The sequence below is a fragment of the Pinus tabuliformis genome, chromosome 4_1 (assembly GCF_031772625.1).
Source record: "Pinus tabuliformis cultivar Carrire ecotype Pingquan chromosome 4_1, CPIR1, whole genome shotgun sequence".
Taxonomy (NCBI): Eukaryota; Viridiplantae; Streptophyta; class Pinopsida; order Pinales; family Pinaceae; genus Pinus; species Pinus tabuliformis.
This window is the reverse complement of record NC_142303.1, coordinates 593,379,375-593,395,722: the sequence shown is the minus strand read 5'-3', so window position 1 is coordinate 593,395,722 and position 16,348 is coordinate 593,379,375. Positions and strand designations below refer to the sequence as shown.

The window sequence follows — 16,348 nt, the reverse complement described above, 5'->3', positions numbered from 1 at the left end:
GATAGAGGAGTTCGACAACCAATGTCACTAACATCAAGGTACATAGAGGGATTGGTGCTCTTGATTAAATACGAGTTCCATACCCTAATACATGACAAAATTCAATGGAAACATTGCAATCCCCCAATCCTGAAATCCTGAAAAACTGATAATTCTGCTGGATTTTGAATGAAATCTAAAATTCTACTTTCTCCATATGAAATCCAATAAGGTTGGAACCACTCTCAAACATCCCGAGTCATTTCATGGTAATGTTAAAAATTTAAGTAAAAAGATGAAAATGAAGATTAAGGATAATGTCACTTTTACTTTAAGAATTTAACATTACCGTGAATAGCATATCAATACTAGGGCCATAAGCTTGATCATTAAGCTGACCCACTCAAAACTTATTTGTTTCTTTGAAAAAAAATTGCATTTGGAACATTACTGCAATTTTTTTTTTTTTGCAAAAAGGGCTAAATGCTCCCGAAAAGGCAGGGAGCGTTTTTTTTGTAGGGAGCGCGCTCCCGAGGTGCTCCGGAGCCGCTCCCGCTCAGAGCGCGAATTGGGAGTGGGAGCGAGAGGGGGGGGGGGGCGGCGCTCCCCCGCAACACTGGTTGGCGCATTGATCTAGGCACTGTTGGCATGCAGATTGAGGCAGCAGACTGCTGCTTGGCATGAAGATCTGTTTGGCTCGATTTCCAAGGTGCTGGGACATGTTTTGTAGCTGTAATAAATTTCTGGTTTTCCTCTGCATGCTGAAACAAAAATATATTAGGAATGCTGGTTTCCCAAGTTGAGTTTCCATGGTAAAAAGCTCTGTCAATTTAATGTGCCTGATTTCTGTTTCCGCTATGTAGATCTGTTAGAAACTCAACAGTATTTTCTGTTCATGAATTCAGATTTGAGTTTTTTGCTAAAATTAAAATCTGGGTATAATAATTTATTAGCACATTAAATAGTTTTGTTGGATTTTGAAAAAATAACAGTCGTCTCCCACATCCCCCTTGTGTGTTTCAACTTTCCCTGCTCTTGTGCTCCCCCATCCTGGAAACTTGGTGGAACATATATTTGTCCCAAATTTTATGAACTGAACTGGAATTAGACAAACTGGTAAAAAAACATTTAAAATATTCAATTTTTCACTGTGTTACTGGATAGGCCACCCATGTGTGTAGGATTCGTGGATCTGCTCTGGATCTGCCTGGAGAAGGAAACATATCTGGAGCCCATGAAATGGATCCCATGAAAAATGAAATGAGACCTGAAAATTCCAGTTCTTTTTTGACCCATTGATGCCTACAAAAATGAATATTTAATGGGAAAATCACAAAACTCTAAATGCCTAAATGCCGAAACCCTAGACCCCATTGCTGGTCAAGTTGTGATCTATCCTTGTGTCGAGATCTTCTCTTTAGGTCTGATCTATGAATGTCAAATCTCAAGGCTTATCCTATCAGAGTGTACTCTCAAGATTTGATCTATCATCATGGTCAAGCTCTGATTTATCCTCGTGCTTTGCTGTTGCTCACTTTACCCACACAGTTATTTAGCCTTCCCTTAGCCTTCAATAAAACCACTTTATTCACTGGTTAATTTAGGTTTAGGAGCCTTCTAGAAGGTTACTTTATGTTTATTTTTGTTTTTATTATTTGTGCTTTTATGAGTGAAATGGTGCGCAACCTAGTCTGGAACAGAACTGTTTTGTTTGAACCCTGAACAGACCCAAAAGTAGTTTGAAGGTCCAGAGCAGACCAGTTTTGGAGGGTTTTGTCCTAAAATTGGTTGACATTGGCTGTTTCAATATGGATGATCCCCATTCTCTAATCCAGGCAGTAGTCTATTCCCTCATATATTGTGATGATGCACACATTGACCTCGCTGTCTCTGTGTTGATTCAGACTCTTACTTGGTAATTATAATCCAACTTGAGGAATTGTCTCTTGTTGAGAGACCTGGAATGATGCCATGTGAAAAAAAGATAAGGTTCCTGGAATATGTGTTGAGATTACAAGGATCAACAAGAGAATCAATGGAACCAAATTTCACCCAAATTCTGAGATAACCTCCTCGCAAGTGCACTAGAGAGAGATAGGTCTAGTGCAAGAGAGACAGAGAGAGCAGAAGCTAAGCATGAATGTGCTGAAAACAGAAAGGCGCAAGTGTGCCCAAGAAAAATTCCAATCGCAAGAGGAAAAATGTCAAATTTAAGTGCCATTAGACTCATCACACATTGTATAGTAAATCAAGAAGATGATGAAATAGGATGATACAAATGAGAGCTTGAGTCATATATTTATACACAATTCAAGTGAGGCATCCTTTCATAAGGGTTTATGAGCCCACATTATAAGGGCACACAGCCCAAGAGGGCTTTTGAGCCTACATATCAAGTTTGACTAGGTTGCCTTAAACACAGTACACAATAAATGAAATAAAATGTGGCCTTAGCCATAATTACAAGTACATGATGATACATATGATTGGACCATGGCCACATGTACAGATTACACCATAATTCTAACAGTATGGGGTTCATGCAAACTCTTCTGGTAATTACCAAGTACTAGAAACATTGAACTTCCAATGAGAAGCATGCTACTGCCACATCATCATGATGCTTGGAATATGGTATTGAAATGTTGATTTTCTTTTCTTTAATTTGAATGGAATGTACACATGAAGTCAGTTGTGCTCGGATTAGCATGCCAGTCATTGTTAGTACCCTTGGTTATTGTACACATTTCATTCAGCCATAGGAAATGGAAGCTATTGAACTTGTGCATCTCATTTTTCCAGATAAGATTTAAATTTTAAACACATTTTTTGGATTGCGTAAACTTTGATTAAGAGACATCTGTGAATTAATACTGTGAGAGTTGATACTCATTTTCAGAAATTAGTGCTAATCACTTGGTACAGTCATTTGGTTCAACGAATATTTAATAAGTTGTTTTATTTCAGGTTGAAGCAACTGATTCTGAAAGTGGCCATGTGTACTATTATAATGAAATTACTGGAAAAAGTCAATGGGAACGACCTGTTGAAACAGTTGTCCTTCCTCCACCTCCACCACCCCCATCCCTTCCACCTTTACCTGAGGATTGGGAAGAAGCCATTGAAAATACAACAGGTGTGCTTCACATGATAAAATTGTCTGATTTGTTTGTTTGAATAATCTTATGGGTGCCACTTAAATGTTGTCCATTTTGGATTGCAGGTCAAAAGTATTACTATAATATCAAAACAAATGTATCACAGTGGGAGCGTCCAAAAGCTTCAGTTTCTGGAAATATTCGGAGTGACAATAAAATTGGTGTTTCGTCTGGAAGTGAAAAAGCTAGTGATGGAAATACATCTGCTTCTAAGTTTAAAAAATGTCTGGGCTGCGGCGGTTGGGGACGGGGCCTTGTTCAGGCATGGAATTACTGCAACCATTGTACCAGGTAAAGAGTATAGTTTTATTTTGTCAGTATTTTTTACCCATATTTTTTCTACTGTTCATTTTGGGTTACGATTAAATGTGTATTCTCTCCAAGGTGAACAATAATAAGAGATAGGCAGTAATGACCAGATGCGAGAGGTATGTAAAGACTACAAAGATAAGAAGCCTTGGTGCATATGATCTAAGTTTCTCAGATCACTTATAGAAAGGGCCATGGTATATGCCTCTACAAGATATGTAAAGTAGAGCTGTTTGGCTTGAGGTTGACCTTTGTGAGATGCAAACACGTTGTTGCAGCAATGATGGAAAATCTAAATAACAACAATTCCATACTAAGACTGTAATTATACTGTTTTTCTGTAACATATTCTGTGGAAATCCTCCAAGCACTACCCCTCATTCCAATGATATTACTTAGGTTAAACCTTAGATTCTTCAGGGCACATGACCAGGTTAACAGCAGGGCTCAAAACCTTTCCAACTACTCGAGTTAGACCTAATTCCTAGTAATTATACTTGGTTGCCACACAACCAGTGCTACTTTATTATTCTTAGTGTTGTGTTAATTTAATGTATATTTATGTACTTTATGCTGAAGAAGAAAAAGGATGACCCAAATGGGAGAATGGTAAAAGAAAGATGAAGTAAAAAAGTTGCATAAGCATAATCAAGACCTTCTTAATGATGTTAAGAATGTGAAGAGGTGTCTAGAAGAGGTTTAGACAAATGACATAGGTGAAGAGATGTCTAAGGATGTTGAAGAAGTGAGATCAAATCAGAAATGCAAACAAGAATTGAATAAGGATTGAAGAAATTGATGGATAGTGTCACCCTTCAATGTCAGAAGGAGAAGGAAGAAAAGCTACAAGGTTATTATAGGACACGTGAAGAAGCTAAGTGTTGATTTTTACATGGTCTTCTATACTGATAATTATTTTTGATGATTTAATTCATTTTTCATTCTTAATCATTACTTCATCATTAAATAATTACATAGAAGACATCAACTATATAAGATTTAAGACAGAAGGATCATAAAGAGACAACCATGTAAGGAACACAAGTAATTTACCCTGGGAAAACCCTCATGGGAAAAACTCAGCAACCCTTTCAATAGAGAATTTGTCAATTCAACAGAGACACATTTAAGTCAACAACTGGGTCAAACCTGGTCCATACTCCTAGTCAAGTGAACTGGCCCATGTTCTGGTCTATTTGTAACGACCTATCTATAAATATAGAGAATGTAAGAATAATAGCAGGCATACGATGCAAGCATATGATAGCTATATATGCATGTGTCGCATACACCGCACTAGTATTTATATACTAAATTAAATATAAGTACTAAATACCATGACACTTCTTTGAATAGAGGTTCTACTCATCCATCAACACCCATATTGCGTAATGTATGGGTAAATACTAAAAGATGGCTAGTAAATTATATATCTCAGATTATTAATAAAAATTATATTAATAAATTAATAAAATGATTAAAAAAATATATAAGAAATTAATTAAAAGGGTACTTAATCCTCCACGCGATACTGTCCTGGTGATGTTTCTTTTCATCGGTCGCTTCCAGCTGGAGTGGGAGGAGAAGGGATCCCCGCCACGAGTTTCGAACCCGCGACCCCGCGTGTCGGCATGGTTCCACCTCTCGGTTGGTCGAACGTCGGGTGTCGGGCGTCTTAGTTGCCAGTGTTATCGTGTCAATATTATCGCTATATTTGTGCCTGCGTAATACCTGATAAATATGGGTGCGTGAATGTAATATTATTTCATTTTAATCTTATAAAAAATGCCTGAACGACTTTAAAATGTTTATAAATAATAATAATTATAAATTATTTATAAATAGGACGACCTTATACCTATACTTTATTCATGGACTCAGACGCACGGATATCAGCTTTAACATCGAACTGAGTATTAGAGGGAACTTGAAACCTCTTGTCCATGCAATTTCTCATCACAGCCCACTTGAATGCCTGGTCGCAAACGCTAGATGCCTGGCTTGCATGCTCTCTTTCGCCGGCGCAGTCATGCGTAATAGTTATAGTTATAGTTATAATAATTCGAAACTCTAATTAAAATGATATGCTGATCTGCTGATACATATGGTGGACGTAATTGAATTCATGACATAAGAGATACAATCATGGTATATACATTTAGAAGGAAATATCACAATTACCCCGTGTGAGTTTCCAAACATATAATAGTGCATTTGAAACTATGGGTCGAAAAGCTGAAGTAACCACATGAATGAATAAGAAGGTTAGATTAAAAAAAAAAATTATGTTACAAATTATTTAATCAATTATAATTCAAAATTTGATAGAAGAATAAGATAATGTAAATATTATGTTGGACAAATAGAAATGATATTTAGATTGTTTAATCGGTATCATCTAAGTTACTTGGTTCTACTAGAATTTGACCCTTATATTTATTTTATAGAAATATATAAACTACCAGCCTACCATAATCTTTATGAAAATAATTTAAATTTCTTTTATGAAATTGCAATGAATATGTTATAGTTATAATTGATATTCTGATAGTATACATCTAAGTAACATATTCAACATTATAGCTATGTGTGCCCTTCTTTAGAAGTAATAGTCAGTTTGAGGTATGATGGGTATGTTGCTGATGTTCATTATAACGAGGCATTTAATATTTTAATTTTGTGAATGTTACTTAGTAATTAATTTTGGATGATCTACCTTAGGAATTAATAACCATACGCTTCTGCATTATTTCATATTAGGATAGAATACCCTGCATTAGGACAAGGAGGTCACGAGACCACCCTCCTTGACCTCGGTACCAGTAAGATCTGCCTAGCAGATAAAAATAGCAAAAAACTATACCCGTTTATAAATGTGAAATTGCAAAAAAAAAAGGAGAAAGAAACTGTATGTTAAAACCGAATGTCTACCTCAAATTTTTACAAAATTTTATTATGTGCACAGGAAACATTACAATGGTAAGGACATATGAGCGACACCGACGTGATCAGGCAGCATCACCGTCATTAATACCACCACCGTCGTCATCATCATCCCCATCGCCACCACCACCATCATCATCTCCACCGAGACCATTATCAACACCAATCACGCCAACATCGGAGTTGATTGTAATAATGAACTCATTGGAAGCCTTATTGGAAACATTAAAAGAATCAACTATGGCTAAGACCAAAGAAGAACTTCAACCCTTAGCTACCAATTCAACGGAACCAAAGAATTTTGAGCACAAAAGATCAAAGGAAGATATTTCTAGGGGGCTTTAGAAAATTAAACTCCCAGAATTTTCAGGAGGTCAAGCAGGTGAATGTGCTGAGGCATGGTTAGAAGGAATGAACAAATGCTTTAGATTAAGAGAATATTCTTCTGCTGCAAAAACAAAAATTGCTTATTTCAATTAAAGGAAAGTGCCTTGATTTGGTGGGGAAATCTGGAAAAACAACTGCACCTTACATCGAATAATGTCCCTTGGGAATTGTTTGAGGAAAAATTCCGCGCAACGTATTTACGTCCATACTTTCAACAACAGTAAGCCAGAGCAATGTTGCACGAAGCGGGAGCGAAGCGGAAGCGCGGAGCGCGGAAGCGTCATTTTCCAAAAATCTAGGAAGCGAAGCGTCCGCGGAAGCGTCTGCTATATATATATATATTTTTATATTTTTTTGCATTTATACTCAAAACAAACATCCCAAAGTGTTAACTTGATGCCCTTTGTTAAGACATTACAAGTTAATTACTCCTAGTTAAACGAGAACTGAGTTTATTGGTAAGTTGGTGAGTGAAATTTCCGATTCCTAATCCCTTGTATATCTAGATATTTCTCAGTACATGTTCCTGTCTTCAAAATTTTAGGTTTCCATGTAGCTACAACCTAGAGAAATTCTATCATCCAATAGAGTGGCAGAGACTGCAACTCAAACTATTAGATCACAGTAGTGGATAGATCTGTAATCCATGAATCCATGTGGCTTTTATTGAATTAATATAGGCCCCAGAAGGCTGTAAAAATCTGTACTTTTGTCTTCATAACCACAACCAGCTTTGGGATTCATCATTTATGTATCATTTGGGGCATGGGTTTGCGTGCTCTTTATATCATGGGCAGCCACAACCTATTTGCTTATCGAGCTCTAGCATTTCCTTTATGCATGCCAGAGTAATGAATAAGGGACCCTTCCCTTTATTTATTCAATAGCTTGTTGAGGTGAGTGATTCAGATTCTGGAATTCAATCATCTATCGAAGTGTTGCCATGTGGAAAAGGAGAAGAATGATTAAGATTCCAGAATTCTACAATCTATCGAAGTGTTGTCAAGTGAAAATGGAGAAGAGCGATTACTATTCCAGAATTCCACCTGTCAAAGTATTTTCAATTGGAAATGGAGCAAAGAATTTAAGATTCCGGAGTACCACCATCTAGCAAAGTGTTATCAAATGAAAAAGGATAAACTAACCAAGATGATATTTGAACCGAATGATTCCTAGGGAGTCATCATCCACTGTGAAAGTTGGGTTGCATATTGGATGTATAGAATTAGAGATTTTCTTATTTTTTGAGAGTTCAGGATATATTGCTTCCTTTTTCCTGGGATTGAGTAGATCTTTCTTCTCACTACAGTGTCTTCATCCTTATAATATTGGTGGATCACAAAACTTTCTCTGCAGTTTCTTGAGCTGCATATTTGGTCAAGCAATGAAAAGCCCCTTTAATGTCCTCCAAGCAACCTGCAAGAGCCCCAGTATTTTTGTTTCTCTTGTCATGTCTTGGTAACAGAAGGAATATTGTGGATTTTAATAATCTCCATTAGAGGTTCCTGATACATTTTGATGTCCTTTTTTCATGAGTAAGTTCATACTATGTATGATATTTTCCCGCTGAATGTTTTGGGTGGACACTTCACCTGTCTCCAGGGGAAAGAAAAACAGTGAGATAGAGAACGACGTGTCAGTGATGAATGAAGTGCTGAACATAAAGGCTGTAGAGAGGATGAGACAGAAAAATGACACTAAGTTCATGATTAGTGTCCACTTGAAACACGACCATGTGATTTCTTAATTGCTGAAGGTTGCAATTTCATTCCAGATAAATGCTTGGAATGTCCATTAAGGCTTTGAATTTTTAATTATACCAGATATATGGTAAGAATGGAATGTGATTTTGATTAAACTTTTAGCTGTAAATGCATCTATAATATGTCTGTCAAGACTCAAGTGAGCTTTAAGTGTCTATAATTTATATTTTTTTATATATATATTGTGTTTATTTCGGTATTTAACTTCATACAGCAAGTTAATTTTTGCTGCCCGCGGGTTGCGTCCGGGTTGCGTCGGGTTGCGTCCGGGTTGCGTGCGCTTCCGGGCGGGTTGCGTGGCGCAACCGGATGCCCGAATCGCCCTCCGAAGCGCGGATCCGGGGCAACGCCACCTAAAAACCAGGAATCGTTTTTAAAAAACGGAATCGCGCAACCTAAAATTTGGAATCGCGCTTCGCCTGGAGATTCCGGAATGATTCCGTACGGGTCACGGTTCCGGCTTAGGATCCGGGGGGGGGCGATTCCTGCAACTCTGAGCCAGAGGCTTCCATACATTAGTTCAAGGTAATAAAACAGTGGAAGAATATGAGATAAGGTTTATGGAGCTTGTAAAATACATTTACTACTTAGATTCTGATGAACGTCAAGCTGAATGCTTCATATTTGGGTTAAATCCTCGCATCAGGGCCTTGGTGAGCATGTGGAAACCATCATCAGTAGCTGAGGCAGTAGAATGTGGTCGTTATGCAGAAGAGCATCTAGGAATCAAAAAAGATGTAGGGCCAGCAAAACCTTTACAATCAGGATTTCCAGGAAAGACTCCCCGAAATTTCTTCAGAGGAGGTAGCTCAAGGCCACCTTATGGTAATAGATTTACCCCAAGAAATGTAGGAACAAGAGTTCCCATGGCAGTTAACACTATAGCCGTTGAATCATCAAACACCAGTCCATGGAAATCTCGTGGAACTGCTAATAGAGGAAGAAATTCGAGAGGAAGCAAAATGAGAGGACAAAGCTCTTTATCTAGAGATTCACGTCTTGATTCAAGAGGACCAACACAGGTTAATTGTTGGGGATGTGGAGGACTGCATTTTGAACGTGATTGCCCTGGAACTTCATCAAATATGTTGCATAGGACTGGAAAGGAACCAATATCAAACAACCAAGGCAATCATAGAATTCATGCGTTAGTCAACAACGACTAAGCAGCACATCAATCCACTGTAGTGGAATCTTCAAGTATTATTAATGGTATAAAACTCAAAATCTTATTTGATACTGGTGCCACACATAGTTTCATTTCGTCATATGCATTAAACAAATGTGGGTTGGCAGCGCGCAGACAAAATGATTTCAGACAGGTAGAAATGGCCTCAGGAGAACTCCAATCCGTAGACTTAAGTGTGGATCAATGCAAAATTGACCTAGGGGTCTATACGACTAAACTGAAAGACTAAACTGAAAGTTTATGTCACAACCTTAGGAACTTATGATCTTGTCATAGGTATGGATTGGCTAGAAGCTCATCAAGCTTGGGTAGACTATTATGGGAAAAGAATTCTAGGTATAAATGATGAAGGAGAAGCGATCCAAATTCAAGGAATCAAAAGAAAAGTATCTTTACATTACATATCCACAATGAAAATGAAGCGTTGCTTAAGAAAAGGTTGTCAGGCATATGTAATTCAAGAAGTAAGTAAAGAAAAAGCGCCATCCTTAGAACAATATCCAGTGTTAACCGAATTTCTGGATGTATTTGCAAAGCAACTACCAAGTTTACCCCCAGTGAGAGAGCTGGATCTCGCTATTGAATTGAAACCTGGGACTCAACCAATATCTAAAACGCCTTATAGAATGATAGCTCCAGAACTTCAAGAATTGCAAATTCAATTGAAGGAATCACTGGATATAGGACATATTCGACCCAGTATATCACCTTGGGGCGCTCCTGTAATTTTTGTCAAAAAGAAAGATAGATCCTTAAGATTATGCATAGATTATCGAGACTTGAATTGAGCTCCAATAAAGAATCGATATCCTATGCCTCGAATCGATGATCTTTTTGATCAAATGAAAGGAGCTACTGTCTTTTCAAAAATTGATCTTCGATCAGGCTATCATCAGCTAAGGATTTCTGAAAACGATATTTATAAGACTGCATTCCGGACACGTTTTGGACATTAAGAATTTACTGTGTTACCATTTGGATTAACAAATGCATCAGCAGGAATCTTATGAACAGTGTTTTCCACGAATATCTTGATCAATTTGTACAAGTCTTTTTAGATGATATTCTCATCTATTCCAAGAATAAGAAAGAGCATGAAGATCATTTACAGATAGTATTGTCCTGCCTTAGAAAACATCAGTTGTATGGAAAATTATCCAAGTGTTCATTCTTTCAGGAAAAGATTCATTACTTAGGTCATATCATATCAGGTGAAGGGATTTCAGTAGACCCTGAGAAGGTAAAAGCAATCATGGAATGGCCAATACCGAAAAACGCACATGAAGTACGAAGCTTTATGGGTTTAGCCGGTTACTACTGAAGATTTGTGGAGGGATTCTCCAAAATTGCAAAGCCGATTACAACCCTTCAGCGTAAAGGTGTTAAGTATGAATGGACTGAGGAATGTAATAAAGCATTCTTTGAACTCAAAAGACTACTCACCAGTGCACCAATCCTAAGAGTCCCTGATATGGACAAAGATTTTACGGTATGTACTAATGCATCCAAACAAGGGCTGGGTGCAGTATTGATGCAGGATAGAGGAGTGATAGCATATGCCTCCAGAAAGTTAAAACCTCATGAAGAACTCTATGCTACTCACGATTTAGAGTTAGCTGCTGTAGTACTAGCTTTAAAGATCTGGAGACATTATCTAGTGGGACGAAGTTTTACACTTAAAAGCGACCATCAAAGTCTACAATATTTGTTCACCCAAAGAGACTTAAATGCCAGACAAAGACGATGGAGTGAATTCCTAAGTGAATATGACTTTGGAATATCATATATTAAGGGAAAAGAAAATGTAGTAGCAGATGCTTTAAGCAGAAGACCTCGGATATTCTCTCTCATACCTATCAAAGTAGACTTAAGGCAACGAGTACTGGAATATCTCATAAAAGATAGCTGGTATTTAAAGGTGAGATCTAGTCTTGAGGGTAAAAAGCCAAAAGAATCTAAGTTGGAAGGATATGAACTAGAAGATGATGGAATCTTACGATTCCAGGGAAGGATGTATATTCCTGATAATAAGGATCTTCGAGACACTATCCTTAAGGAAGCCCACAGAGCAGTATATTGTGCACATCCTGGAGTAAAGAAAATGTATACCGATACTAAGAAACTCTTCTTCTGGTCGGGAATGAAACATGATATCGTTCAATTTGTTGCAAAATGTTTGGAATGTCAACAAGTAAAAGCAGATCATTGTCATCCAGCGGGTCTCTTACAACCTCACGACATTCCTATGACCAAATGGGAGATTATTTCTATGGATTTTATCACTGGGCTACCTCTTACTTCTCAAAGACACAATGCCATTCTGGTAGTAGTGGATAAATTAACAAAAAGCGCCCATTTCATTCCCGTAAGAGATACTTACGAAGTTGCTGACATAGTGCGAGTATTCATAAATGAAATTATTAGATTTCATGGAGTACCTAAGAAGATTATATCCGATAGAGATTCACGATTCACTTCAAGATTCTGGACTTGCATGCAGTCAGCCTTAGGAACTCAACTAAATTTGAGCACTGCTTACCATCCTGAGACTGATGGGCAAACAGAAAGGGTAAATCAAGTACTTGAAGACATGTTGAGAATGTATGTTATGGATCAACAATCACACTGGGAAAAGTACTTACCCTTAGTCGAATTCGCATACAATAACAGTTACCACAGTTCGATTGGAATGCCTCCATTTGAAGCATTATACGACAAACCTTGCAGAACACAGTTAAGTTGGGGCAGGTTAGAAGATCGAGTGATAATAGGACCAGAATTAATCCAAGAAATGGAAGAGCAGGTAAGACAAATTAGACAACGATTAAAAGAAGCACAGGATAGACAAAAGAGTTATGCTGATGCTCATAGAATTGATAGGAAGTATGAAGTAGGGGATCAGGTTTTCATCCGCATCAAACCGAATAAAAGTACTATTCGATTCGGAAAAGGGATAAAGTTGTCACCCCGATTTATTGGACCATTTAAAGTCATAGAAAGAGTTGGACCTGTCGCCTATTGTCTTGCACTACCACCTCACTTGCATAAAATTCATAATGTATTTCATGTATCTGTATTAAGACATTATATCGCTGATCAATCTCATAACCTTCAATGGAAGGAACTGCCGGTATCGGACGAGGGAATCATAACGGTGGAACCATTATGTATACTGGAACGTAGGGTTTGACAACTCAGGAATTGTTTGGTAGACCAAGTTAAGGTCTAATGGGACAAGTATAGTCCTGAATTAGCTACTTGGGAAGATACAAAGGACATATGTCAAAAACACCCTAATCTGTGTCAATGTTGAAGAACTTTAAACTATGTTTAGTATATATTTACTTTACTGCAAATCAGAGACTCAGAACCATTTTGAATGATTATATATAAACGTGAATTTTTATGACATAATATATGTTTAAATTCTGCTGATACATGGATACCAAGACGGAATATGTTATTGATCTTACTAAATTATAGTTGTCAAAGTAAAGTTTAAGATATTTAAATGATTTTACTTTTGATGGGAATTAAGATATTATAATTCTGTTTTATTTATGCGTACCAATCGGATTGATGGGATAGAAATCAAAGAATAATTACATTTTAAATGAAAGTCAATGACATGAATAGAATATGGCAAAATATGTTATATTGTAGTTGACGTATGTGAATTATACGTAAGTTATTTTGAATATGTTAATGCACATTTTATAAATGCATGGACAAGTGTATGATTGCAGATAATATCCGTTACCAAAATGACCACGTGATGACAAAACCTCAGAACAATTAAGGCTCGAAGAGATTCTATGATAGGGTATTAACCCTAATTCTACTGGGAGGGGTGGAGGTGTTACCCACAGTTTATTCTCTGAACCCTGGAGTCATGGGAGGACTGTGCAAATCACGCTCCCCTAGACGTGTGATGATGACTGCCGGATGCCTACTGGGAATCAGGTCGGTATAACCGACGCTGTCATCCTTAGAGTTTATGAATGGTTAGGTCAGTAAAACTGACGCCATGGCATACTCCAGTAGAGGAAGGATAGGATGGGAGCGGAAGAGATTAGGAAGGATAGGGTGATTTTGTAATAGCTTGGGAACTTGATTGAAGTAAGACATGTTCATTAAAGTTGTAAACCTAAAAGTATTAAAAAAAACACACTTTTTTTAGTATCCTTACATTAAATAAGAATTTAACCTCGATTTACAATCCTAAGAAGAATGTACTAATTGCTATTCTAACTTTGGGACGAAGTTTTTCGAAGAGGGAGTGTATGTAACGACCTAAAAAAAAAACTTTAACTTTGGGACGAAGTTTTTTGAAGAGGGAGTGTATGTAACGACCTATCTATAAATATAGAGAACGCAAGAATAATAGCAGGCATACGATGCATGCATATGATAGCTACATATGCATGTGTCGCATACACCGCACTAGTATTTATATACTAAATTAACTATAAGTACTAAATACCATGACACTTCTTCGAATAGAGGTTCTACTCATCCATCAACACCCATATTGCGTAATGTATGGGTAAATATTAAAAGAGGGCTAATAAATTATATATCTCAGATTATTAATAAAAATTATATTAATAAATTAATAAAATGATTAAAAATATATATAAGAAATTAATTAAAAGGGTAGTTAAAATAATGTTATAATTTTAATATTTAAAAAAAAGTACTTTAATAAAAACATAAAGAAATGCCATTTATTAAATCATAAAGTATATATATATATATATATATATATATATATATATATATATACGTGACCATAAAAGAGATAGAGAAGGTGATATGTGACATGGGAGGGTGTCACCAGGAGACTAAGCGGTGGCCTGCTGGTGGAAGAGCGGCCACCGCCAAGAAATCAGATAAAGGCCACCAAGCAGAAGTTTACGGGGGACAGAGGGAAGAAAATCTGAAGGAGGAGGAACATCATCTACGGAAATCATCCACAGGAAGAGCCTGAATTGTTCTGAGGTTTTGGGCACGGGGGAACAGTCGGCTTCAACTAAGAAGCTTACTGGATTGAGTAGCCAGGTTCTGCTCAGTTTGGCTGGGTGGATTCGGTCTTTTGGTAACCGAAGCAGGGAGTTGGAGGCATCATCAACCGCAAGGGCACAGGTAGGTACCCTCAACAGTTCTGTTAGATAATCTGTTAATTAATTTTGTAAGAGTTCAGGAAAATAATTACAGGTTCAGCATAAAATCTCCTTTACTGTTTTTACATCTGTTTTTACGGCCTTGTCATTATCCTTCTTCTTCACCCAGAAATGGTCCTCAGAAGACATTTTCGCTGCCTCAGAAGTAATATACTGGTTGCCGCAAAAGACATATCTTTGCTGCCTCAGAGACCTTAAACTTGCCACCTCAGAGTCCATAAACTTGCTGCCTCAGAGACCTTAAATTCGCTGCCCTAGAGTCCTTAAATTTTCTGCCTCAGAGACCTTAAATTCGCTGCCTCAGAGGCCTTAGACTCGCTGTCTCAGAGTCCATAAACTCACTGCCTCAGATTCCTTAAACTTGCTGCCCCAGAGACCATAAATTCGCTGCGTCAGAACTGTGCGTACATGCCTCAGAGATAGCCCGTAGAAAAGGTTGAACCATAAAGAATAAGAGACCTGAATTTGATCTATGCGAATCTTTGCTGGCTGAAAGGGTGCGTCTTTAGCTAGAGCCGACTTGAATTCTTGATGAGGCTGACTTCACTAGGACGCCGATTTTACATTTTGGAGCCAAAAACTTTAATTTCAAAAGTTCCAAATTTCTTTCTCTTGAAATTCCAAATGGGACTTAACACAAAATATTTTTCTTTTGACTATAAGTATTTAAAATATGCTTTACAAATTCATGAGTCAAACATACGCTATGAAGACAGACCATAGTTACAAAAATCAACACTACCTCTTAACTAGGGAGGTATTTATGATGACTATCTAGATGTTCTCATGTTGACAGAATTTCTCTATGAAAAGGTTATAACAAATCCAAGTACCATAATTAGGTCAACAAATGTGACACATGGTAGGACAAGTTACCATAATCAGGTCAACAATTGTGACACATTGTACGTAAGATTAAGATAAGCATCACCATTAATATCATAATCACCAACATCAACCAATTTGACATAACCCAATCAATACCCTTGACGTATAGCACATGCATTTTTTGGTATCACCAAGAGGCCTCAACAAACAAGCTTACTCTAGAAAGAGATCAGAGCACGATGCTAGGAGGCTACAACGTCTAGGACCGTTCTCCCTAATTCAGGTCAAGGTGACAAAGGGGAAATATCCTTAATCAGGTCACTATACAATGACACAAGGAGAATGATTGTCCTCTGCCGGAATATTTTCCTATACATGTCAAAGTGACACAGGGACTACAACCCTAATCAGGTCACTATACAATGACACAAGAAGAATTTCAGTCCATGATGCTTTCTAATATGTCAAACCATTCTCCATAATTTCGGTCAATGTACTTGACATAGGGATAACATCCCTAATTCTGGTCAAAGTACATGACACAGGGAGAAACCATATCCATGATGCAATCATCACTCCCTCTTAATCAGAGAGGAATCTTTCACAAGC

At 37.4% G+C, this 16,348-nt stretch overlaps 1 protein-coding gene across 2 annotated transcripts in view; it reads left to right on the top strand.

The window, feature by feature from the left end:
- The window catches only part of LOC149177362 (uncharacterized), a 168,581-nt gene that overhangs the window by 92,203 nt on the left and 60,030 nt on the right, over positions 1-16,348 (top strand). For both annotated transcript variants that reach the window (XM_089420103.1, XM_089420102.1), the window contains exons 9-10: positions 2,947-3,115; positions 3,203-3,428. In XM_089420103.1, coding sequence (XP_089276229.1) covers positions 2,947-3,115; positions 3,203-3,428 — 395 coding nt within the window. The remainder of the gene's footprint in view (positions 1-2,946; positions 3,116-3,202; positions 3,429-16,348) is intronic.